The 24507-nt window shown below is 42.4% G+C and overlaps 2 protein-coding genes across 2 annotated transcripts; both read right to left on the reverse strand.

The window, feature by feature from the left end:
* Window positions 1–690: 690 nt before the first annotated feature.
* On the reverse strand, window positions 691–15064 carry LOC149079205 (sulfotransferase ssu-1-like). The gene is made up of 2 exons (XM_089240097.1): window positions 14942–15064; window positions 691–1790 (listed from the first exon to the last, which is right to left on the reverse strand). The coding sequence occupies exon 2, from the start codon at window positions 1760–1762 to the stop codon at window positions 815–817; it is 948 nt and encodes a 315-aa protein (XP_089096223.1). The 5' UTR covers window positions 1763–1790; window positions 14942–15064; the 3' UTR covers window positions 691–814.
* On the reverse strand, window positions 8232–15074 carry LOC149079206 (sulfotransferase ssu-1-like). Its single transcript, XM_089240098.1, has 2 exons — window positions 14942–15074; window positions 8232–9253 (listed from the first exon to the last, which is right to left on the reverse strand). The coding sequence occupies exon 2, from the start codon at window positions 9228–9230 to the stop codon at window positions 8313–8315; it is 918 nt and encodes a 305-aa protein (XP_089096224.1). The 5' UTR covers window positions 9231–9253; window positions 14942–15074; the 3' UTR covers window positions 8232–8312.
* Window positions 15075–24507: the final 9433 nt, after the last annotated feature.

The raw sequence follows: 24507 nt of genomic DNA on the forward strand, positions 1-24507 counted from the left end.
TAAAAATTTTGCCTTTTTCGAAATGTTTTCCTACCTTCATTACTCACTACCACCATTAACCACGCAATTTTAATGCCCCCGCTTACACGAATTAAAGTAAACAGTCTGTATGGTATATAGCCTGTTTTTTTTTTTGTCAGAATACATTGCAGTAATTACATTACGAAGCCTTGTGATCCAAAGCAAAAGTTATCGTATATTACGGCAGTGGGAATTATCGTAAACGAAGAAGCGACGTGATTAGCTGAAAGTAGGGCTCTTCGTACTATCACGGAATAGAGGTGCACTTGCGAAATATGCAACCCGGCCTTAGGTTCAGAACACATGTACGGCACATTCCAACATGGCCCAATTCGTTAGAAGTTCCTCAGAGGAATATTTACGAATTGCATGCGCAGTTTTGTAGTAGTGGTATTGTGGCTATAATTCGAGGTAACTGGGGGATATATTTGGCTAGTCTAAGAACTAGCACCAATGAAAGTAAGTTTCGGATGTGTTTGGCGGAAGTTGGTGATGTTTGGTGAGAACCAGCAATATTAAGCACAAATTGTTTGCTAGAGTTGGTGGCATTTGGCTGAACCAGTTACATTTCGTAAAAATTGCTGATATTCAGAAATGAGCGATATTTATCAAAATCTCTGATCATAACACCTAAAGTCAATAAATCGAAAATCCAAAACGGAATACATAAAAGTGTCAAGAATGTATTTTATTTATTTATTATTTTTTAATATATGGCATATATATATGAATCATACAATAGAGCCTAAAGTTAATGGTAACATGCAATTGAATACAATCAATGTAATAATAATCAATCAAACAGATTTGGCCATAGATCACCAATGTCTGTTCCAACCAGTTTAGTTTCGTACTTTGCTCTCAACCTGGCGAGTTGGTCATCGGAGAAGTATTCTTTCCATCCACCGACCACACCTTTCCGAATGTGATCGATATTAGCACAGTCATCGGGGATTTCGACCGCATTCATGTAATCCCTGACGTACCTCAAACCCTCCGGAATGCTATCGTCCTCGGGCATGACGCGGGTATCATAGACCTTGGACAACATGTGCTTCATGTATTGGAAGCCCGAATGCTCGAGGATGTTGTTCATGACGTCGTTGTCCTTCTCTATCGCGTCCCGGTACTCTTCGCCAAGAAAACTGCTGACCTCTAGGACCACGGACCTCAGATCGGCCTTCATCCTCTCGAAGGTTGTATAATAGACGTTTTTGTCATTCCTGTGTGGGTACCAGGACAGCAGGTGGTCGAAATAGTCATTGAATTCGACCTCACCGGTCATGAAGAGCTCGAAGAAATCGTCGAACCGGGCATCCCAGTACTGGAATCCGGGTTTCTTGCTGGTGTGGTAGTAGAACGAAACGCAGGTGTCCAATGGGTTCCTGACGACGAATATGTACTTGGCTTTCGGAGAGTACGGCATTCTGTCGTAGGGTAAGTGGGTCTTGATGACCCCTGGTCGAGACATGCGCTTGATTCCGTCCTCGCCCATCATGTCAAGGAATGGTGACGATCTGAGGAAGTCGGTGGAACTCTTGAGTGGCCGCCCCTTCAGGAATATCTGTATGGTTACGTTCTGCATCCATGTCGTGCCGCACTTTGGATACGTGTCGATTATGACGTCGTCGTCTCGTGGTTTATATTCTAAGGATTCCCGGATGCACTTCGGGGAGAACATCTCGGGGAATATTATCCCGTCGACGATCTGGTATCGGGGCCGTTTCTTTGAACTGGCCATTTTTTTCTATGCCCGTGGTGGAAACAACCTTTTAAAAGCAGGAAGAAAAACAGCATTACAACCATGTCATGGATATTTGTCACTAGAGCCCGAAGTTAAGGCACTAAAAATGGTCAAAACAGGCAGATAAAAGGCACTAAATATGCCTAGGCGATAAGAAAAGAAAAAGTAACTAAGAGAGAGCTACAGAGAGAGAGAGAGAGAGATTTTATAAGGATCTTGAAATAGGCTAAAAATTGGCCGCACTCACCGAATCTGCTTTGTCAATAATAGATTATAATAATTGGCGTGGAAAAGAAAAGTGATTCCTTTGAAAAACTAATGCGGAAAAGTGTTTTCAGATTTTGTGATTTGATCAATAATTAATTACGGATGATCAATAATTAATTACGGAGTTATGACGCATTAAAAATGATGACGTCACTTTCGAATCCTGCCAAATTCCCCGAACGTGCACCAAACGTATAACTTTGCGTTTTAAGCAGATAGTAATGCTATACAGGGTGTTCTGTTAATGGGCCGACAAACTCAGAGGGTTGTTAGTAGACATCAAGAGAAACAAAAACTGCAATGGAACATGGCGTCACAAACCACGTTGAGAGGGTGAAAAACGCATGCAGTTTTCGACGTCACGCTGGAACGACAAAAAGTACAATAATAACTACAAAATATTTATTTGATTAATTATTACAATAGTTGTCGGAAGTGGCAGCCGCTGACGTCATTGCACACTCTTCAACGACATAAAAACGATTCCCGGACGCGCTCGATTCCAGTTAATCTTTTGATGTCTGCCGCACAGACGACAATCCGCGCTATGAGATCCTCTGGTGTGTCCACAGGCGTCGCTGTGCTAAGCGCCCATTGCCATCTGCCCGACCGTAAATCAGATGCATATCAGCGTATTCCTCATTCCTGTAACCAGCCATCACAATACTCATTGAAACAGAAAGCTAACTGTTACACGTGCTTACCACAGCAATAGCGCTAATTTACTTCGTCCGCAGCGTATGATCCTACCTCAGTGCATGCGTATCGCGACGCTGCTTACGTCAGATATGGTGAGCGAATCCACGAATGCATACAGCAATCAACTGACATCTACCTTTCGTCTCTTCTGGACTCAGAGCCTTCATGCGTTTTTCGCGATTTTCACCCTCTCAACGTGATTTGCGACACCATGCTACATTGCAATTTTTGTTCCTCTCGTTGCCTACTAACAACCCTCCGAGTTTGTCGGTCCATTATCAGAACACCCTGTATATCCCTGACGGTAATCAAGAAAGCTAAAACTGTGTGCAGACCAGTTTTATTTCCTTTCCCTTAAGAAGAAGAAAAAGCACCAATCGTAAAAGAAAATAACTGAACTTGGCTTCTAACGGGATTGAATATTTCAGTTCATTTGCAATTAGCGACAAGTCGCTGCATAGGGGAAATTTTTTTCGTTGGATGTTTTTTGGCACTTACTAACCGTTAAAAAACTGACATGTCACAAAACGTCCCTTAATATTCATCCGATTCTAAAAAAGTGGAAAATAATTGTCCGTATTATTTTTTCACAAGGAATCACGCATATAAATTATTGGGCGGTCAATAGTAGGTATATACAGTATATAGAAACCCTGTACAGAAAAATAGTACAAATAGTAAGTCCACACCGGGAAAATGGTACAAGAAATTTACCATTCCAAATTAGTTCATAATCAGAAGTCGGAAGATAATCTCAAGACAAATAACACAGTCGAACCGGTTAAAACGTTTTCCAAAAAACCACCATGAAGAAATGTTGTAAGCGGGAAAATGTTTTAAACGGGGAATTTCTATGAGTATTAGTGGAAGTTGGGACCACGAAAATAAGTCGTTCTAATCCTGAAAGCGTACAGTGGTAACGTTATAAGCGTTGTCCACACTGAATACAATGACGCCAAAAGAAAAGCTTTGGGAAGTCTCTTTGGAAAATCATGCAAGTAGAAATCAGTGCTGCTCGTCATTCCGAAAATAGCAGCGTTAAAGATCGGGAATACGTTTACACAAGAAATTTAAAATTGATGTATCGATTGAACGAAGTGAACGGATAGGCGTGTAAAGCATGGGTGGAGATACGGGGGGGGCCTCCCCCCTAGCATCAAAGGTGAAGTCGACTGATCTAATGCATATATGTATGGATGAATCGACATCATCATCATCTTGTCCCCCAGAAATAATGACCGTGCCCCCCCCCCCCAGACTACCAAGTCTATCTCCGCCTATGGTGTAAAGAGATGTGTATGCCCATACAAAATCTAATTTTTACACGCCTTGGGCATGTCGAGCAATTTGTCCAGCCCTGCGTCCTACATTCAAAACATAAATACTAGAAATACATTAGAATGCGCATCAAGTTCTTTTAATAGGCTCAGGCTCATGAAAGCAGAAGAAAGAGCGTATTAACCGATATTTCGCTGTATCCGATTATTTTATAAGTGGGTAGAACTTCTCAAAATAATAAATTATCCTCTGAAAATTGAGAAATTGATTTCTTGGGTAAGAAAAACGATAGAATATGAAACAATATGTAAAATTAGAAAGTAATATCTAAAATCAAAGATAGATGACGCTAAAAAAACAAAGCTAATTTATTCAGGCACATGATATCGAAACTTAAACTGACTCGAAATGAAACAAAATTTATCCAAAAATTATAAATTATGTTAACCGATATTTGTTTGCATCAAATTTTTCTATAACCAAGTCCACCTATAATAAACTTTATCAAAGTAATAACTCAAAACACAAATTTTTTTCAAAAGAAGGGATATACATGTGTTCCTATAATATTCATTAATTCTTAAATTAATGTTTTAAGTCGACAGTAGAGGACGCTAGTAAAGACATTTTTTTCCCCCCGACAGGTGAATCAACACATTTTTAATCATTCTTTTGATTTCTTAACCAAATTGCACATAATTTTAACATATCATTACTGCTTACAAAAATAACATGTTTGAAAAGTTTAAAAAATCTCTCTCGCTCATTCCATCATCGCCAACAATGAAGAAAATCAGACTAGGGTTGCAGTCGACTTGTTTAAAATTCAAACCTTTCCATCCAGAAGGCAATTGACCGGGGGGAACCTTAATACTAAGGGCTGGAAAAGAAGTTTTCAATGCTAAAAGCATCGAAGTTCATCAGAATATGTCCTTTAAAATTCACGAATAAACATAAAACAATATCGAAATAGAAATTTTTACGGCGGAAAAAATTCAAAAAAGGCATTTTTAGAAGAAAAATAAATTAGAAAAATAGACAAAAAAAAAGCATTTATGGCATTTTTTGCCCGAACTTCTGAGCTCTATTTATCACAATCACAAAACATGTCCTATAACTGTTCGATATGGATGTGACATAATTTCTGTAATGCGGCAGGACTACTGTTCCAGTTAACGATCGCGCCAAATCACGACCAAATGCTTTATTTGGCGAGCAAATCGGACGAAGAAAAAATGTCCCAGTCCAATAGAAAAATTTTTTTGAGGATGCTTGTCAAGTTCCGTATTTTAATTTTTAGGAAAAACATTAATGAAATTCCACGCATTTCCCCTACTTAGCCAAAATATGCCTAAGTAGTTCTGTAATCACTGCTTACAGCATAGGTGCTCAACCTCTTGAAAATTGCGGGCCACTTTATTGGTAAGGAAACCTGCTGCGGAACAATCAAGTGATTTGAAAATTGTGCAGTGGGTCACTCAAGGAATCTGTGATTTGCAACTGCACCATGGGTCACTTGAGTGATCTGGAAACCTGCCGTGGAGTCACTCAAGTGATCTAAAATAGTGCCACGAACCATCTAAGTGATGTGGAACTGCACCGCAGGTTACTTAAGTGATCTGTAACTGCGCTGCCTATTCGCTCAAGTCATCTGTAATATGCCGTGGGTCACTCTTATGCAGTTTTCACCATAGGCGGAGATTGACTTGGAAGTCTGGGGGGGGGACATGATAATGATGATGTCAGCTCATATATACATTAGATCAGTCGACTCCACCTGAGACGCTGGGGGGGGGGCAATGCCCCCCACCCTCCGTATCTCCGCCCATGGTTTTCACTGATCTGTAAATGTGCCGTTCAGTTCATCTTCACAAAATTAGGTTTGAGGATCACGGGCCACATGAGGATGACTCCGAGGTTAATCATGTATGGGTCGGGGACAGGGGATATAAAAAATGACAGACTTTCAGTGATAAAGTTTTGGGACACCCTGTTGAAATGATTTTCGTATAGTTACGGTGACCCGATGTGTGATGAAACGGATACACCGGGTGAGCAAAAAGTCCGTAGAAACTTTAAAAATTCATAAAAACCGGGAAATAACCGAAATAAAAAACAGTTTGCAGGGTTAGTATCGCTAGGTCATCTGAATTTTTTTTTAAGACAGGAAGAAAAAAACTCAAAAAACAGCTGATAGGTGGCGCTGGCGAACACAAGTGAAAGAAAAGATACGCAAATAAGAATAGAATACCTCGAAATCGTTTATTACAACAGTATGTGTTCCACATGACCACCACAGGGTATAGCACAGGAGTGAGTCACTAATCCAGCAATGGCAGAGTGCAGCAAATCCGGATGTGTACATGACACCTCTCGGAGAATCACATCTTTCAGTTGCGACAGATTGGATGGACAGGATTGATACACCCGGGATTTCAAACATCCCCCATAACGGTGTCAAATCTCTAGACCGAGGAGGCCATAGGAACCTGCAACGCCTACTAATGATTTTGTCTTCCCCGAACGTGTGTATCAGGAACGCCTTGACGGGAGCAGCATTGCGACTAGTAGCTCCGTCTTGAAACGTGAGGGTAAAAATCGCATCTTTTTCACGCAAACATGGCACGACCTTCTCGCGCAGAAGCGTTGAATAACACGCTGCGCATTCACCGTAGCCGTTTTCCACCCATTTACTGGGCACTGCGTTTCCAAGAAGGGTCCTATGATGAACGAACCTGTGAACTCATACCACACTGTCACTTTTGGGGGAATGCAATGGTTTCTACGTCTACTCACGTGGATTAGACGTCGTCCAGATGCGACAGTTACGGGCCATTCAAGTATTGCGTAAGCAGATTTTCAGCTATTTTTGACTCCCTTCTCCCCTCGTACTGCTGACGTAATACTTGAATGACCCCCTTATTGGTATTAGCGTCACCATGAAGCGAAAAATCAGCTTCATCTGTCCACAAGATGTTGAAGACCCAGTTGGGATTCTGTTCGATTTTGGAGAAAGCCCACCTCGCAAATGCTTCCCTCTGTACGGTATCCACAGTTCATGACACGACTGCAATCTGTATGGGTACAGATCAAGGATTCCATGAATAATATTGCGTATCGCGAGGATAGTGGTAAGCCCAAGCGTCTGGCAGCTTCACGAGCACTGCTGGTTCCTGCAGCTGATTCGGACGTTAACGCTTCCATTTCGGCTGCACGACGCGGCGAACGTTGCCTTCCTTAAACATGGTCGTCCGGCTCTTACGCGATCCTCCAGCGTTCGTTTCCTCAAACCGCTAAACAAGCTTTGAGGCCTGTCGCTGTTAAAGGCCCGTTTCCAGTTCTCACATTCCTCTGAACTCGGAATTTACGCAAAGCAATGGTCGTTGAATGGTACTGTGTGGCTCCCCGTAAAACAACTTCACCAACTAAGTTTTATCCTTTGCCCTCAGCATCTTTGTTCACATACACGGTTCACAACGATGAACTGGTTGTGGATTACGAGCGCAAGTTCTTATAAACGTCTCATTTGCATATTTCTACCGAAGTCGCTCGTACCAGTACCACCTATCGGCTGCTTTTGAGTTTTTTTCCCCGTCTTAAAAAAATTCCCGTGACTTAGCGATGCTAACCCTGCAAACCGTTTCTTATTTCGGTTATTTTTCCGGTTTTTATGAATTTTTAAAGTTTCTTCGGACTTTTTGCTCACCCTGTTTATACCACACTAATTCTCGCCAAATATCACTGATTCTGGCTAAATATCGCCAATTTGGAGCCAAATCAAATTATTTTCTCATGGGACAACTCAAAAATCGGCAGCAACAGGCTTTTTGAATCGTGATATGTATTTCATTACCACACTAATTATAAGCAAGACCTGACTGATGTGATGGGTCCCTTGGCAAAGCCAGAATTAGGAGGGTCTTCGTCGATTAGAATGAAAGATGTTTGGTTGGTCTGTGAATATTTATGTTGCTTATATTTTGGGACCCTGGTCAAAGCGGAAATTAAGGGGCCGTCGTCGATTAGGATGAAAGGGTAGGTCTGCGAATATGTGTTGCTTAAATTTTGGGACTCCGGCCAAAGCAAGAATTATGGAGGTGGCGGATGGGGGGGGGGAAATCGCCTAGGGTGAAAGATGTATGGTTTGTCTCTGAGTATGTGTTGCTTCAATTTTGGTATCTTGGGCAAATGCCCCACTTGTCCATGCAGAAATCATGCCACATGACCCACTCACATTATTTATTTGGGATAATACACAAACGAACTGCTAGTTCCAATCTTCAGCACCCCGGTGTAAACTCTTTCAATCATCCTGGAACAAATCAGGCCAACAGGATCCGATGTCGGTACCCAAGGTTCTAGTTTCGAACTTCTCCTTCATTCTCAGATACTGTCCTTCAGAGAAATACTCTCTCCAACCACCGACTATTCCTTTACGGATGTGTCGCTCCCTTTTACGGACGCTCTTGGGACGTTCCTCGTCTTGTGTGGAAGCGGCTCGTTCGCGTTCCCTGGACTCTTCGATCTCGTCGTACATCTCCCTCATGTACGAGAACTCGCAGTGCTTGAGGATATTGTCCATAACGTTGCTGTCTCCGCTGACGGCTTCGAAATGTTCCTGTCCAATGAATCCGGCGACATTCAGGACTACACCACGCAAGTCTCGCTTCATCGCCTCGTACGACGTCCAGAAGACGTTCTCGTCGTTGCGGTGCGGGTACCACGACAGCAGGTGGTCGAAGTAGTCGTTGAACTCGACCTCCCCGTCCATGAAGTGCTCGAAGAATTCGTCGAAGCTTCCGTGCCAGCTATGCGAGTACGTGTGGTAGTACATGGAGACGCACGCGTCGAAGGGGTTCCTGATGACGAAGATGTACTTGGCTTCTGGAGAGTACGGCATGCGGTCGTAAGGCAGGTGTATCTTGATCGGACCTGGGCGTGGCATTTGAGCGACGCCATCGTCCCCGCGGGTCTCGAGGAACGGCGAGAGAACGTGGAAGTCGGTGGCTTTCTCCAGGGGACGGCCCCTCCGGAAGATCTGGGTGACGACCATCTGCATCCAGGTTGTGCCGCATTTGGGATACGTCACGATAATCACGTCGTCGCTCCTCGGCTTGTAGTCGAAGGCTTCCTGGATGGTTTTGGCCTTGAACATGGATGGGAATCTGATGCCATTGACGATCTGTAGAGGAATCTTCGACTTCTCTGATTGGGTCATCATCCTCCCGAACAATGCTCGTACACCTACAGGTATGATAAAATTATGATTACATATGTACAGGGAGTGTTCAAATGAGACCGTTCGGAAGCATGTTGCTGGATCACCAGACAGTGACCTGTAAAATGCGCATGCTCAAAAGAACCTGTAAGAGTTCCACTTTCGCTGTTTGAAATGTGCATTGCGAATATCCTGCACCATGTTCTTGAACTGCACATGCTCGTCACTAGCCTTCCCTTCTCTCCCGGGACACGTACAGTTATATATATATATATATATATATATATATATATATATACTCTTTTTCTCGTTTCTTTATTTTTTGCAGGGTGTTTTCACTGTAAATGTCACATGTTTCACCCGGGGGCCGCCCAAACGGATGGTATGTCGGTGTACCTGGGCTTCGGGGGACGCTTGGTTGGATTGATGTTTTTTTAGTTCAAGGCGCGCTTCGCGGGAGTGTTTGATTTGATGGGGGGGGGGGATTTTACTAGACCGTTCTACGGTTTGGAATAATTCCGGCACGATATGCCTTCCCGAGGAACATCTCAAATCGTCCAAACGATAAAGCCTGGTCATGCTCGGTACAATCTGTAATCTGCCTGAAATCTTCTAGCTGGTCACATCTGTAGACGAGTGACAGTACGATAAAGATGCTTGCGTTGCCCTCATTGCCCTAACCTTGTCTAAACAGGACCAGATAGTGGAGACACGGTTTTCAACTACTGAGGGATGTGAACCAGTCAAGATGGTTGCTGTGTATGAGAGAAATTGGCGACGATAAAGATTGGTGACGAATTTTCCGAATAATCCTCGGTAGGGGAACACAGCTTTTCCACGTCCTACCCAGTTGCAACCGATATTTCGATTGTTTAGGGCTTCTGCGTACTGCGGACATTGCCAATGTCATTAATGTAGAACCACCCTTAGGAGTGTGTGTAACAGGTATGGCCGCCAGAGTGCGAGACCTGTCTTAACGCATGGAGCCAGCCAGTGGCCCCAAAAAAAGATGGGCCTCACAAAAATGAGATCTGATTGAAAATTGCGAGAGTAAATTTGACTGGTAGGGTCTCAGAAACTCACTTGGCCGGGACTCATGACGCTCTTAAGACGGCGCTAGCGGCTGCACCGTCCTGTGCTTTGGGGGGGGGGCGCATTCGTGGTAATAGAAATGAAAAAAATATATACAGTGCATATCGATCTTGTTTTGTTTTTTTTTGTTTGGAGGAGTAGTAGTAACACTACCGCTACTATCATGCATAGGTGGAGATAAACATGGAAGTCTGGCGGGGCACGGTCATAATTGCTGGGGGGCACGATGATGATGATGCCAATTCATATATACACACATATACGAACAATCGACTACACCTTTGAAGCTAGGAGGGACGTTGTCCACTTATGCCCCACGTATCTCCACCCATGCTATCATGTGGGGATCGTGCTGGGCTCTCATTCCCCAGTGGAATGTTTACGAGGTGCGTGTACTGTTAAAAAGTACAGTTGAACCTCTTGATAACGGGGACACCCTTGGGACCGAATGTCTGCGAGCGTGGAGTGTCTGTTAATGGATATTTTAAAACAGATATCGAAGCCTATGTGGGCATAATTCAAAAAGAAGTGTCCATTATGGGAGGCTCCACTGTAATGGTGAAATAAGGTGGTTGAGCTTCAACGACGAAATATAAAAATAGATGTAGTATATCTATACAGGGTGTTCTGTTAATGGACCGACAAACTCAGAGGGTCGTTAGTTCATCAAGAGGAACAAAAGTTGCAATGGAACATGGTGTCGCAAACCACGTTGAGAGGGTGAAAATTGCGAATTCCCGTGACCTAGCGATGCTAACCCTGCAAACCGTGTTTTATTTCGATTATTTTTCCTGTTTTTATGGAGTTTTTTTAAGTTTTTACGGACTTTGGCCCACCCTGTGCACACATACAGTTAAAAACTTTCACAGTAATTTGTGGAAGTTATTTGTCTCAGGAAAAGACAGTACCGCGGGGCCACAACCAGGAAGAGGTTGGCATGTCTGATACCTCGAGTAGCCAAATTCACTCTTTGTTTGCTCAAAAACATGGGATTGGAGGGTCACCAAAATGGAGGTCACTCTAACCTAATCAAAATCCAGGAATCCGCAACAATGATATTTAAACGAATGATTGTTGGCATGGAAGAGGTTGGCATGTCTGATACCTCGAGTAGCCAAATTCACTCTTTGTTTGCTCAAAAACATGGGATTGGAGGGTCACCAAAATGGAGGTCACTCTAACCTAATCAAAATCCAGGAATCCGCAACAATGATATTTAAACGAATGATTGATATATTGATCAATATGGATCGTTAAGAATAAGCTTTAGAAGTATTCAAACGTCTATTGAAGATTTTACTCCGGTTAGACGCGTTTGTGGAAACGCCTTCTTTATGTTGGTTTAACGTAAATTCAAGTAAGTATAGCAGTTCCTAGGGTTTGGGCTTAGACATAGACACAGTTAGGTAGCTTTGGGGGGGGGGAGGATTTCCTAATGTCTTCGTTTGATGTCTTTTGTGGTTCGTTGTCCTCCCCGTTAGTAGCTCTCGAATCAGCGAGACATCGAGCTTCTTGACTCCCGGGCTAGTTGGGTCGAGAATCGTCTGTGTTATTGAATATCTCTCTCGCATCACTATCGGAGGTCAGTTTCTCTGCCACTTACGCATCGTTGTGGTAATGGCATCACTGGCTATTTATTGTCTTCTAGTCACTGCGCCAAATGGTGCCGGGTTTTGATGTGCTCCCCAGCGCGACCCAACCCGCATGGGTAAAAGGCTTATATCCCGGGAGGGACAGAGGGTCGTGTCTGGTCTGTCGGGTTTTGATGTGGAGGGTTTACTGACTCAGAGTTGAATGAAATAAACTCATTAAATAACGCAAACAAAGACGCAAGCCAAAGTCGGTGAAGGTCACAGGCAGAGAAACGTGCCCCCCCCCTCCTTCACCACTGGGCCGTAGCTTGCCTTTTTGCAACTCCAAATGCTTGTAAAATGATCATTTCTATGCATTGAATCGATGTAATTATTGTGGATTACAAAAAATTGTGTCGCTGTAATAGTTTTTACTGCACAATGTCACATCAAAAGCCCTAAATTTGATGATCGACTGATTGTTGACAGAGATACGGTATCATGCTCGATACGGTACCAGATGCTTGGTCAGCCGGGTAAGCTCGCATTAAGGCGTCCCCCCCCCCTTTTAATGTTGAGGGAGCAGTTAAAGTGTGAACTTTGTGCCCCCCTCTGGTCCGGTGCTCGGGTCACCAGAACTTCGAAGTTCCTCCTTGTTAAACAAAAACCACTCCTTTGAAGCAACTAAACAGGCAGGAATCAGCAATGTCGACAGCTTGCCTCGACGCATGGTTTGAGAAACACTGATATATCCAAATTTCGGCTCTTTTCTTTTACAAAACTTCTAAATTCTAAAGAGTCGGACTCGATGCATTATCTGCTTTGCTCAGATATGGGGGGGGGGGGGATTTTTTTAAAAAAAAGTGGAAAGTTAAGTTTTTGGTTCTTGCAAATCTTCAGGAGAATAATATAAGAATACTCTCAAGATTTAAGCAGCGGTGATGCGATGCGAATTACTGGTATTTAAGTATAATTCATATGATTTTGAAAATTTTAATGGTTTTGGTAATTTTTCTCAAGAATCATTATTATTATACAACAAACAAAATGCAATTGAAACTATTGAATTTTTTGATATTTTCTTTTGAGGTCTATGGGTCTGCGGGGGGGAGGGGGTCATTTTCAAAGAAGTTTCAATTTTCACTATTTTCAACTTGGCGTGGCCTCTTGAACGTCGTGTAAACTAGGTTGCATTTATGGTAATGAATCTGTAGAATAGGAGAAATATAACCTCAGGTAAGTTAGAAAGTAAACCTTGCAATCTTAATATTGCCATTTAGAATTTGCTATTCCGAAAAGCGATAAGAATTTATCAACCGATACCATGAAGCTCAATTGGTGATCCAAAGGAAGATAAGCGGGCGGGGGGTGGCACAGAATGCAAATTAACGATTTGAAAGTTCCGAATTTTTGAAGTAAGACCCTTATAAAATCCGCATGCGTCGTGAGAGTTTCGGGAATACCAAGTCCCAGGAAGTCTTCTTGCCTTGTTGTCTGAAGGACTTGTGTGTGAGAATGGAAAGAAAGAAAGGAGACAACGCTAATATTGTTTGTCTCCTAGTGCCCGAGTGGCGCAGATTAGGGGCCGTTCAAGTATTACGTCATCATCGATGGGGGGGGGGGGTTCCGATTTGCTGACTTTTGATGATAAAGTGGGGTGGGGGGGGGATTTGGATAATGCTTACGTCATCAACCACCTTTTATGAAAATATGAAATATTTTTAATGACATCTTACTCGGTGCGTCAAAACGAGAAAAACCTTTCACCTTAAGTGCTCTAAAACTACGTCACATGTCACTCAAGGTATCTCTAAATATGTCACGGATCGCTTAAGTGTTCTGGAACTGTGTCTCGGGTCATTTAAGAAAATATGCCACGGGCCGCTTAAATGTTCTGGAGTAGTAACACGGGACACTTAAGCGATCTGTAAATGTGCCGTTTAGTTCATTTTTGCAAAATTAGGTTTGAGGGCAGGCTGCATCAGATAACCCCCAGGGCCATATTTGGTCCGCCGCCTGTGGGCCGCAATGAATTTATGAAAGATAAATTTTGAATTCATAGCCTTCAAATAACATTGAAATTAACGGAAATTTATTATAATAACATACCTGATTATAAAGATATTTTCTTCCGAAATTTAAATTTTTAAAAAAAAATTATTTTTTTGCATTAAAAAAATTAATTTTTGATCGTGGGAGGGGGGAACGAGTCCCCCTATTCCCCTCCCCCCATCGTGTACGTCTCTGATCCCACCAATATGCGTTAGGTTTCAGAGGGGCAGAGCTTGTGACGAAATTTTGCTGACAAGGGAGGGGGGGGAAGGGGGGTCAGCTTTTTGCTTACTTTTGCTGACAAGGGGGATGGAGGGGGGGGGGTCAAAAATGGCTAAAAATTTGCTTACGTAATACTTGAATGGCCCCTTATCCCAAAAAATGTTCTCTGAATTTTTTTAGAATACACGTTCTCAACAAAAATAAGAAATTGCTTTAGGTGAGACAGTAACAAGAAAATTTTTGAAGCTAACAGGGTTTCGGGATTTTTGGGGGTTCCGTCCCTTTTGATTCCGCGGAACCCCAATAAAGCTCTGGGGTCATTCAAGTATTACATCAGCATCGAGGGGGGGGTGGGGTTTCGGATTCGCTGACTTTTGATGACAAGGGGGGGGGGTTGAAGGTTGCTTACGTCATCAACCACCCCTTTTTAAAGATATGAAATATTATAAGCTGCTGACGTGGGAGGGGGGGGGGTCAGTGTTTTGCTGACAAGGGGAAGAGGGGGTCAAAAATGGCTGAAAATCTGCTTACGTAATATTTGAATGGCCCCTCTCGCGGACCCCAACACTGGTTGGAAAACCCTGGCAGAGGAGATTTTATCGCCATAGCGCACGGAAAAAAATTTCGCCACGACTAATTTTCCTTGACCACTCATTCCTCAAATTTGCCAAACTATAGCTATAACCCTATAAGCCCTAGTGTAAACACGCTTCTGGAAATGAGCCAGATAAACAAAGGAAACATTTTTTACATGGAACAAATAATGCTGACACTCACTTTTTATGAGATCTTTTAAATACACTCGCCGTTGACCGGCACGTATTTCAGCGAGAGATGATCCTCAACACACCATCTACACTGTTAAATGCGAGGGAATGCAAAAAGGATGACGACGCGCCCAAGGTTGTTTCTAGAATATATAGTACGACACCTTCATATAAAGCCAGTCGTTAGTTATCTCGCAAAATACTCTCGATAGCACGTCGAATGATAAACGGTGAAGTAAATGCTATCAATCAGCCGGAGCAGATAAGAGCGGTCCTCTACTGATTAATCTCGACCACAGAAGCTCATGATGATGATGAAATATGAGTCCGTCCGAATGCACAAAGAAGCTGTTATGGACGAGTTACGATGAAGTCAACAGCATGAAACGAGTGGCGATCTATAGCTGCCATGAGTCGCTAGAACTTGATAACGTAGCTTTTTGTTCCGCCAGGCTCGAGCCCCGTAAGGCTTTTGTGGGTTTTTTGTGTGTGTGTGTGTTTTCAATCTGCTCTTCATCACGCGTTAGGAAACTTCATTCTACTTATTATGTTACTGTTTATTTTGTGATTGATAAGCGAGAGGTGAATAATTTGTTTTTTCCTTCTATACGGAAGTCCCTTTACAGTCAGTTGACCATATTTCCCCGAGAAAAATACGGAAATCACCAACTGTCGCTAAAAATGACGCTAAATTGGAGAACCAATTTTGAGTGAAAAATGTGTAAAATTGCCTAATGGGGGGGGGGGGTGTTGGTTTGCTCTGATCACCCCCCCCCCCGCGAAAAAAAAATTGCAGGATTATTGATATCTATGGAATAACATCTCTCATCACTATAACATTGATTTGTTCATCACTATATCACTTTGTCCCTCCCCTCTCACTGAAATGACAGCTGTACACAGGGAGTGCCCGAGTGGCATGGTGGTAAGATGCTCGTCTACCATCGTGAAGGTTGTTGTCAGGGTCCCGGGTTCGAACCCAAGGGAGGACATAGATAAGATATTTTCCCTAACGAACTCGGGGCGACCACCGATAGACAGCGCCTTCACTTCCAACCCATCTCACTAATGGCAGTAAATTGCAATATAGCGATATGGCCAGAGTTGGTGTTTGGTGAAGTAGCTGTACACAGGGACGGGCTTAAGTACAGTACTTTCCGGTGCACAAAAACAGCTTTCCGTCCCTCTAAAACGGTATTTCCCAATCCTTCAGTGTGCATGAACACCCTGATGCTACATTGGCACCTGAGAATGGATATCGAACTGCACTACATTTCATGGTCAGGAAAAAAAACTATTCTACGATAAATTTGGACGATAGTACCCGCTGCCCAGGCGAAAAAATTTCAAGTGTGCCCCCAGACCATGGTCGCCACTAGGCTGAGATCAGGCCAGACTTTCACGGGACTTTCTTTAGTGAATTTATAGCGTGGAGAAGAAAAAAAACACCAAAATTATGAGAATTGTTCTCTCTCTCTCTCTCTCTCTAGGCCACAGGACTGGAGACCTATTAGCCCCACCCTTGAATGGACCGTGTCCCAGACACTTAAAGGTTGAGGGAGTTGTCGGGGCTGAGAGCCGATTTACAAAGGGCCGCAACTAGATACTGTTTCAGCTAGGCAAGCATGTTTTATGCCTCCCTCGTGTAATTTCGAATAATTTAGCACCCCCCACTGGTCCAACGCACCAAATACGTTAACGTTTTTAAAAATCATGGGTGGAGACACAGGAGGGGGGCGGGCTTGGAGTTGGCAATGCCTCCCCAGAACCGCAACTAGATGCTTGGTCAGCCGGGTCAAGCACACATTTTAGCGCTCCCTGTAGTCCGGCGCTCTGGACACCAGAGCCGCCTGCACCCCTCCCCCTAGTTGCGGCCCTGTGCCTCCCTCCCCAGCAACAAAGGTGGAGCCGGCTGATCTAATGTAGGCTATATGAACTGACATCATCATCGTGCCCCATTATCCTTACTAGACTCTCTAAAGTCTATTCCCACCTACGGTTAAAGTGAAAATATAATGAAAGTATTTTATCCTGTTTAACGATCCCCAATAAATTTAGCGACCCAGTGCTGCCGAACCATTCGTGAAATCCGGCCCTCGTTGCTCCCGTACGAAATAAATTTCTAGCTACGGTCCTGGCATTATGGGAGATGAATAACCCACCCGTTAGACTATTTCACTAATTCTATTCGATTATTACAGACTGCCGCAAAATGGCCAGGTCTGGCTTTAGATGCGTAAGTGATGCTTATAATCAGTGATTCTACAACGTTTTTACAACTACTTGAACTAAACATGGACCTCGTCCACATTCCACTGCGGAATTTCTATTTATTCATTATTTCCTATGGGGAAGTTCGATTCGAAGAACCAGCAATTCGTATAACGAGCACGTTGATGGCACTAATTAAGCTCGTTAACCGAAGTTCCAGCGTATAAAGTCGACCCAGCTCGGGTCATACTCAGGGTGGGCCCATGCGTTAAGACGGCACTGATATCATAGCCCAAGGCAAAATGAAAGAGTGCTTAGAGCGAGAGAGAGGCCCACACCACTCTAATTAATTTACATATTTAGTGTCATAAATCATTGTGCCAGATATTATCGTGAAAACCCTATGCAAATGGTTTTCATGGTCCCCGTGCCGTGACCGGATGGGCCTAATGTGTTAAGATGGTCATGCGTGTCCCCTTAAGTACACGTAAATTCTGCAACTCAAGAGAATCCTCACTTTAAAAAATTTCCAAAGATTTCATTTAAGAATTTCCAATTTTAAGTTAAGAATTTTCTGATGAAACGGAAAATGACATTCATGAACTTGGGGAGTTCTGGTTCGGAAAAATTCGATCTGAAAAAATTTAATGTTACTGATTCTAAGGTGCTTAGTAATACGATTTTTTTAACTCTTTCCCTACTATATCCGGCCGATCCGGCCCGTCATGCAGACTACCAGATCCGGCCCAGCCGGCCGAGGTAGGGGGGATAGGCATTTCACATTCTTTTATTCCGTGGGCGGGACGCAGTGACGGATTGTTGACGGCTGCTGAGTGGGGCTCTTGTCGGAGAAAGAGGATTATTTTAAAGCTAGTTACCTATGAAAGAATGACTATTGACAATGACAATACCTCGGATGAGCTTTGAGAAAGACGCGTGGTTACTATTTTTTGAAATTTCGCCAACATTCTGATTTTCATTGAAAGTTTATTTCGTTTTCTTTGAAACTAGTAAAAGATCCGCCAGCTAGCTATAGGTTTAATTAGCAGTCGAATAATTTTTTCCGTAATACAATAGAAAAAAAAGAACATTAATTTTAATACATCAGAATATCTTAATTTCTTTTTGTAATTAGAAACTTACGAAAATTTTATTTTCGGACATTTTTTATGAAACACTCAAAAAGTTCAGATGCACTGTACATACTGTACATCGGACCCATTAAATTTTGAAGGAATCAATGTCGAAAAAGACAACTAAATATTATTGTATTTGCACATCACTATCGTTATTGTTAATTAACTTACGTACAATTTCAAATGATTTCTAGAACTAAGATTACCGAAGTTTGATCTTTCCCTATTTTTTCTAGCTGTTTGTGTTTTTCTAGCAAAACATACGCACACCAAGAAAATACGATGTTTCCGTCAAAAAAGTAATTAAATATCGGTAAAACTGAAAGGGAAATTTTTATTTTTTATTTGTTTTGGATTTAGTGCGAATTCCATCTTACACATCCAACTGCAGTGGTTCTCAACCTTTCGTCACTCGTGGCCATGCCCCCCCCCCTCCCCACATATTGGATCAGATTGGCTCGGATCTCCTGCATCACGGGCCTTCTTATGCGGGAGGGGGGAATTAAGAATCATCCCGGACCCCGGGGCTGGTGCCCTGTCAGCTCTACCCTTGTGGGGGTCATGCCAACATTTACTAGAGAATTTTCAAGGCCGCAACACGAGCTCGTGACGTCACTAAACTTAGGCGACTACTTGCGCTACGCACTGTGGAATCGACTTGATATGTGTACCGTACTCATTTATTATTCCGCGAGTAAAATTGGTGCTATGAAATATTTCTGCCTTAACGTTTTACTAGATGAATTTAGATTATATATATTTATATTTTTTTATTTTACTCAGCCCCCCCCCCCTTTTCAGACAAAAATACAAAAAATTCCCTGTACTTGTCTAGGTTCACAGAACCATTGAAAATATGAGCCACAGAAAAAAATTATCCTTTTCCTCCTTGAAAATGGTTTTAGGAAAATAAATTTATAACTCAAATGAAATTTTTCTCAATCAAGTTTCATATCACACACCTACAGAGAAAAAAAAATCAACAGAAAGTGGAAGTTTTTTTTAAATTCATATTTTCTAGTGGGTTTATTATGTTTTCTAGTGGGTGTTGGTCATGCTCGTGTGGCTCCCTTGCCCTGTTCATAGTTCATCTGTGGCTCGCAAAATAATTTAGTATAGATATTGTACATCCATAAAAGAACCACTTCAAAGCATAAATAGGCACACATATACACATCAGTATTTCCAGCTCGTCGTGACGCCCCTCACAAAAAAGTGGGAACACCCCCCTAGGAGCCACAACGCACACTTTGAGAAACACTGCCCTGCCGGCTTAAAATTGGTGATAACAAAACTAGAATAGATTTTGATAAGCACCACTCCTTGTCTCCAACATTTTCAGCTTCTAATCCACTTGACAGAATGTTGAGATGCTTGAAGAATTCACTATCGCAAAGTGGACAATACATGTATGAGAAGATAAGTAAGGGCTGTTATACAGGCGAGTTCCAAGAAAAATTGGCCTGGCCTATACTCAATACATATATGCTTGTAACAATAGCAGAATTTGGGTTGTGGCTCTCACCATCGGTTTGTTATCCTGCTGCTTTTTCGTGTTTGGACATCTCTTTTCATTTTTAGCTCTCGTTCTGTTTGTATCAAAACAACGGCTGGATTAAGGAAAATATTCGCCCATGGGCAGGGCACTGCAAAAGAAAGACTTCTTGAAAACAGAAAGACTTATGGTGAAAAGATTCGGGGCTTCAAATGATTTGAAGGATTTCCTACTGCGATTGGAGTTTGGGAGGTCCTTACTTATCTGAAAACACGGTATTTAAAATTCTTTTCAAAAAAGAGGATTTTTTTTATCGATTCATAGATTGGGAGTGGAGAACTACGGCTCTGTGGGTACGTACACGTGGCTCTTTAGTAAAACTAAGAAAAGCATAATACAGTGTAGTTTACTAGCAAAGAAAAAAAAACTTTTTGTCTCGTGAATAAGTTTTGAGTTACTGTGAAAGACAGCTTTGAGGCTCCTTGGACTGAAAAGCTAACTGACCCCAAGTGGCGTGTAATTCAGAGATCTCTATAAGTACTTTGTTGGGAAATGCAAAGGTGTTGTATTAGAGAAAATCTACCTTTATTCTCGTGTATTTCCCAGGGCACCTTTTTTTGACCACCAATGCGTCTGGTATTGGGTTCCATTGTGTGATAAATAAGGATTAAAAGTTTGTGGGATGTTTATATAGTCTAAACTCTGTCTTCTACTAACAGACATGCTACTAGTTATAAGCAATCTTCTTGAATAGATAATGTCCACAACATAGGCGTACGCAGAATTTTCTCGAGGGGGTTTTCAGATTTTTTTCCCTTCTGGGGAGGGGTTTTTACTTTTTTTCCTGCAAAATATCCTGCACTATAATCTTGGCTCAACTACCCCCCCACTTGCGTACGCCAATGGTTCACACAATTCTGTAATGTGATTAGTTTAGGAATTATTTTTAAGCTTTACATTTCTCTAGTTTTCGTCATCTTGTCTTGATACATATTCTGTTTAAAACAGTAGGTCGTAAAATATTTTGTCACTCAGCCTCTTAAATCTTTATCGATTAATAAGTTTAATCCGATTTCTGCTGTCACAAAATGCCGTTGATGAGGACAATTGGCGAAGTTGGTTATGTCAAATAGCATAAGTAGCCAAAACTTTGCATCACGGGAAATTTACTGTGTGAAGAAAGACGAATCTTCTTTTCATACCCGTTCGCTTTGTTTGGTCGGAGAAGAGAGCGTTGAAATACTTTGCTTTCTACGAGTAATCCAGTCATTGTTGCGAAAGGTTCTACAATGTGCAGCAGAAGAATAGACGAAATAAATATGGGGGGAAAGAAATTTGTCTCGAAGAAGCTCTCCGAAATTCTAGGGTCCATAGATTTGCACCCCTCTGGTAGGTAAAGAGTTAAACGACACTATATATACAGTATCTCGTGTAAATTCAAAATAAAGGATAACTTTGCGAGTATCCAGTAACGAGAAAGTTTTTTCCTTTGGAAGCTCTCCAGGATTTTTAAGGATTCCGTGGCCTTAGATCATGCGGAACCCCAAGGAAGAAGTCACGGAATCCCATTGTTCTGCGAAACAAACAACAACAGGACCACTCCAGAAACGCACAAAACACTACTACTGAAACACCAGTTGGTAAATCATGGAGATCTTGGAGGAGGGCAAAAACATGCGTCTCCCCATCCACTTGAATTTAGTGAAGAATTATCCTCACACACTCACTGACAGGAGAATTAATTCAACACATCATTAAAAAATTGCCGAACAAACAAAACTTTCTCTTAACTTCGTGTTATGACGTAACGGGTGGATTTCACGCCATCCGATTGCGTAATCATTTTGTTTCCTCCTATTCTGACAGAAAGTTTTAGAGGTCACATTGTCCGTGACAGTTTCCAATTATGCCATTATTCACGTTTCTTCTTTCTATTCCAAGACACCATAAAAACGGACGTCTGACGTCACGTCGCTGTCTCTATCGTATACAAAAACACGTGCCTTCATTACTTTCCACGTAGAGGATCCACCATGGTTGCATAATTATGCAAATTGCTTTTGTACGCCGCAGCGTCAATAGAGGTTTCCTATTGTTCTGCGTTTTGTGTAGTGACATTTTAAAATGTAATTTTGGATTCAGGGTGGCTTTGTCGATAAAAAGGTGGCTGCATTTAGTCCGAAATGCAATGAGATGTGCAAGGAAGTTATAAACATTTGAATTTTGGAAATGTCCCGTTTTGAAAGAAAATCAGTGGAAATGTGTTTTCTTTTGATTAAAATTATAGCTGGTTAAATCTGAAAAATTTGAAATTTCTACGCCACCTGGTTGATTCCAGAAGGTTTCGCCTATCCAAGGAAGGCACCTTTACTACTCTCTCGGACACCTCCACTAACGGACACTTTTTCGAATCGTATTGACGGGACTCAACTTACACTGGTGAAATAAATTAAGAGAATTTGCATATTTTATCGAATTCCATGAAAAGAACTGAACTGAATGTAAAACCACTGCTTCTAGACAAAAATGCGAATCTTGTACGTCAAATACGTAAGCGTACACGCGTGTGCAGGCGGAGCCAGTAGAGAAACAGGCTTTAAAAGCGCGCGTAAGTTAAGACGCATTTCTTTGGCTAGCACACCTCGGCGAATTTCTTGGTGTTATTTTGCAGCAATCGGTTAATTTCAAATTGTAACAGTAAAAATGAGAAACCACCAACGTTTAGATGATGGAATGAGGTGGCGAATTGTGGGGAGGCTAGAAGCAGGCCAATCTCAAGTCCAGATTTGTACAGAGTTCAATTTAACGCCCAGCGTCGCGTGTAACTTACGGAAACAGTTCCAGGATACCGGATCCATCGAGAGAAAGCCTGGGCAAGGTCGTCCAAGAGCCACGACGGCCAGAGAAGATCGCCATTTGTCGATTATAGCGAGGCGTAACAGGAGTGCTACAGCTTCTCAGCTCTCTTGTGACTTGTATGCAGCCACAGAAACCCGTGTATCAAGGGTGACTGTTTCCAAAAGACTTCATGAGAGAGGGTTGTTTGCAAGAAGACCTGCTGTTTGCGTCCCGCTCACTTCTACGGACAGGAGAATCCGTTTATCATGGTAGAGAGCATAGAGATTAGAGTATGGATCAATGGGCGACCGTTCTCTTCACTGAAAAGTCCCGGTTCAGCCTAAGCACCGATTCTCGCCGTACGTTTATATGGAGAGAACCAGGGACCCACTACCTACCCTCCAATGTCCGCGAAATCGACCATTATGACGGAGGAGGTTTAATGGTCTGGGCAGGCATCATGTTGGATCGCCGCACACCTCTCCATGTCTTTGAAAGAGGCACTGTGACTGGTGTGAGGTATAGGGATGAGGTCTTGGAGCCCTATGTTCGCCTTTTCAGGGGTGCAGTTGGCCCTGAGTTCATTTTAATGGACGATAACGCGAGGCCACATAGAGCTCTTCTGCTCGACGATTTTCTAGAGAGTGAGGATATTCGCCGGATGGATTGGCCAGCCAGATCTCCACACCTTAACCCTATAGAGCATGTCTGGGACGCTTTGGGGGAGGGAAATTGCAACTCGCAACCCCCCTCTGGGAACCATCCAGGGAATGAAAGCAGCGTTGCTGAACGAGTGGGACCAATTGCCACAGGAAATGATAAACTGCCTTATTTCAAGTATGAAATCACGCTGCGAGACCTGTATATCTGTAAGAGGGGGGCCATACCCCCTTAACCCATCTATTAACCCATTTTTTTGTTTCTTCTGCACCCGCTGTTTCATACCTTCCGACTTCAACGAGTGTTACGCACGATCATGCGTGTGTATTACAATTATTGAATGGTCATTTGTTTTGTATTGTATCAATGTATGTACATATCAAATTTCATTAAAATCGGTACTATAGTTCTAGAGATAATCGACCAAGTCTGCAAATTCTCTTAATTTCTTACACCAGTGTATTTTACTATCCATTGGATACTCTTCGTTAGCGGTCAAAATTTTTGATCCCATGGGTTCCGTTATCTAGAGGTTCGTTCTACTGTAAAACGTGATGTTGAAAGTGCTTCTGAAAAATGTGCCGTTTCGAAAAAAAAAAAAAAAAAGTCCCTTAACGCCAGTAGAACAACCGCTTTGTTATGAAAATTATTTTTGAATGAAAAATACCGACGTGAACGAACAAGTTGGATGTATTTCCCCCGTTTGGTAGAAACGACCAAATTTTTGCATTGCAATTTCTACTAAAAAATCTCCCTGTTTAAATAACCTCGGTCGCATAATCCCAACGATAAGGAAAACGTTGCCAAGCATATTCAATTCATTGGTTCTGACAACTTCCGGATGGGATGGATGGATTGTGACATTGTCGCCCTTACAAGATGTGGGGTCCGGTGCAAAAATAATAGCGGGGGCCCTGCGAGCACCGTAGAAATTTTTTGTCAATCGACCCTAAAGAGAAAAAATTAGGTGCTGTCAGAATCCTCTCACACCCCCCCCCCCCCCACAAAGAAAAAATCTTATTCAGTGTTAAAAAATTTATGTAAAAATATTGATTCATAATTAAGTAAAAAAACAGTAAAGCAAACAAAAGAAAATACAGTCCCCCCCCCCCTCCTGTATATTCACGGGTTTTTTTTTCCATTACTGAGAAAAAATTTTTGGCAACACTCAGCAATCGTCATTCACGTGCGTTGCTTACAAAATATAAGTTTTGCATGTGTAGAATGGCTCATTTT

Source organism: Pholcus phalangioides, unplaced genomic scaffold, assembly GCF_987345545.1.
Source record: "Pholcus phalangioides strain wild (caught in Gottingen) unplaced genomic scaffold, Ppha-v1.0 ptg000012l_1, whole genome shotgun sequence".
NCBI lineage: Eukaryota > Metazoa > Arthropoda > Arachnida > Araneae > Pholcidae > Pholcus > Pholcus phalangioides.

Bases quoted from the DNA above. Each gene is read 5' to 3' on its own strand.
- LOC149079206 (XM_089240098.1), bottom strand. From the start codon at position 9,230: ATGATGACCCAATCAGAGAAGTCGAAGATTCCTCTACAGATCGTCAAT.
- LOC149079205 (XM_089240097.1), bottom strand. From the start codon at position 1,762: ATGGCCAGTTCAAAGAAACGGCCCCGATACCAGATCGTCGACGGGATA.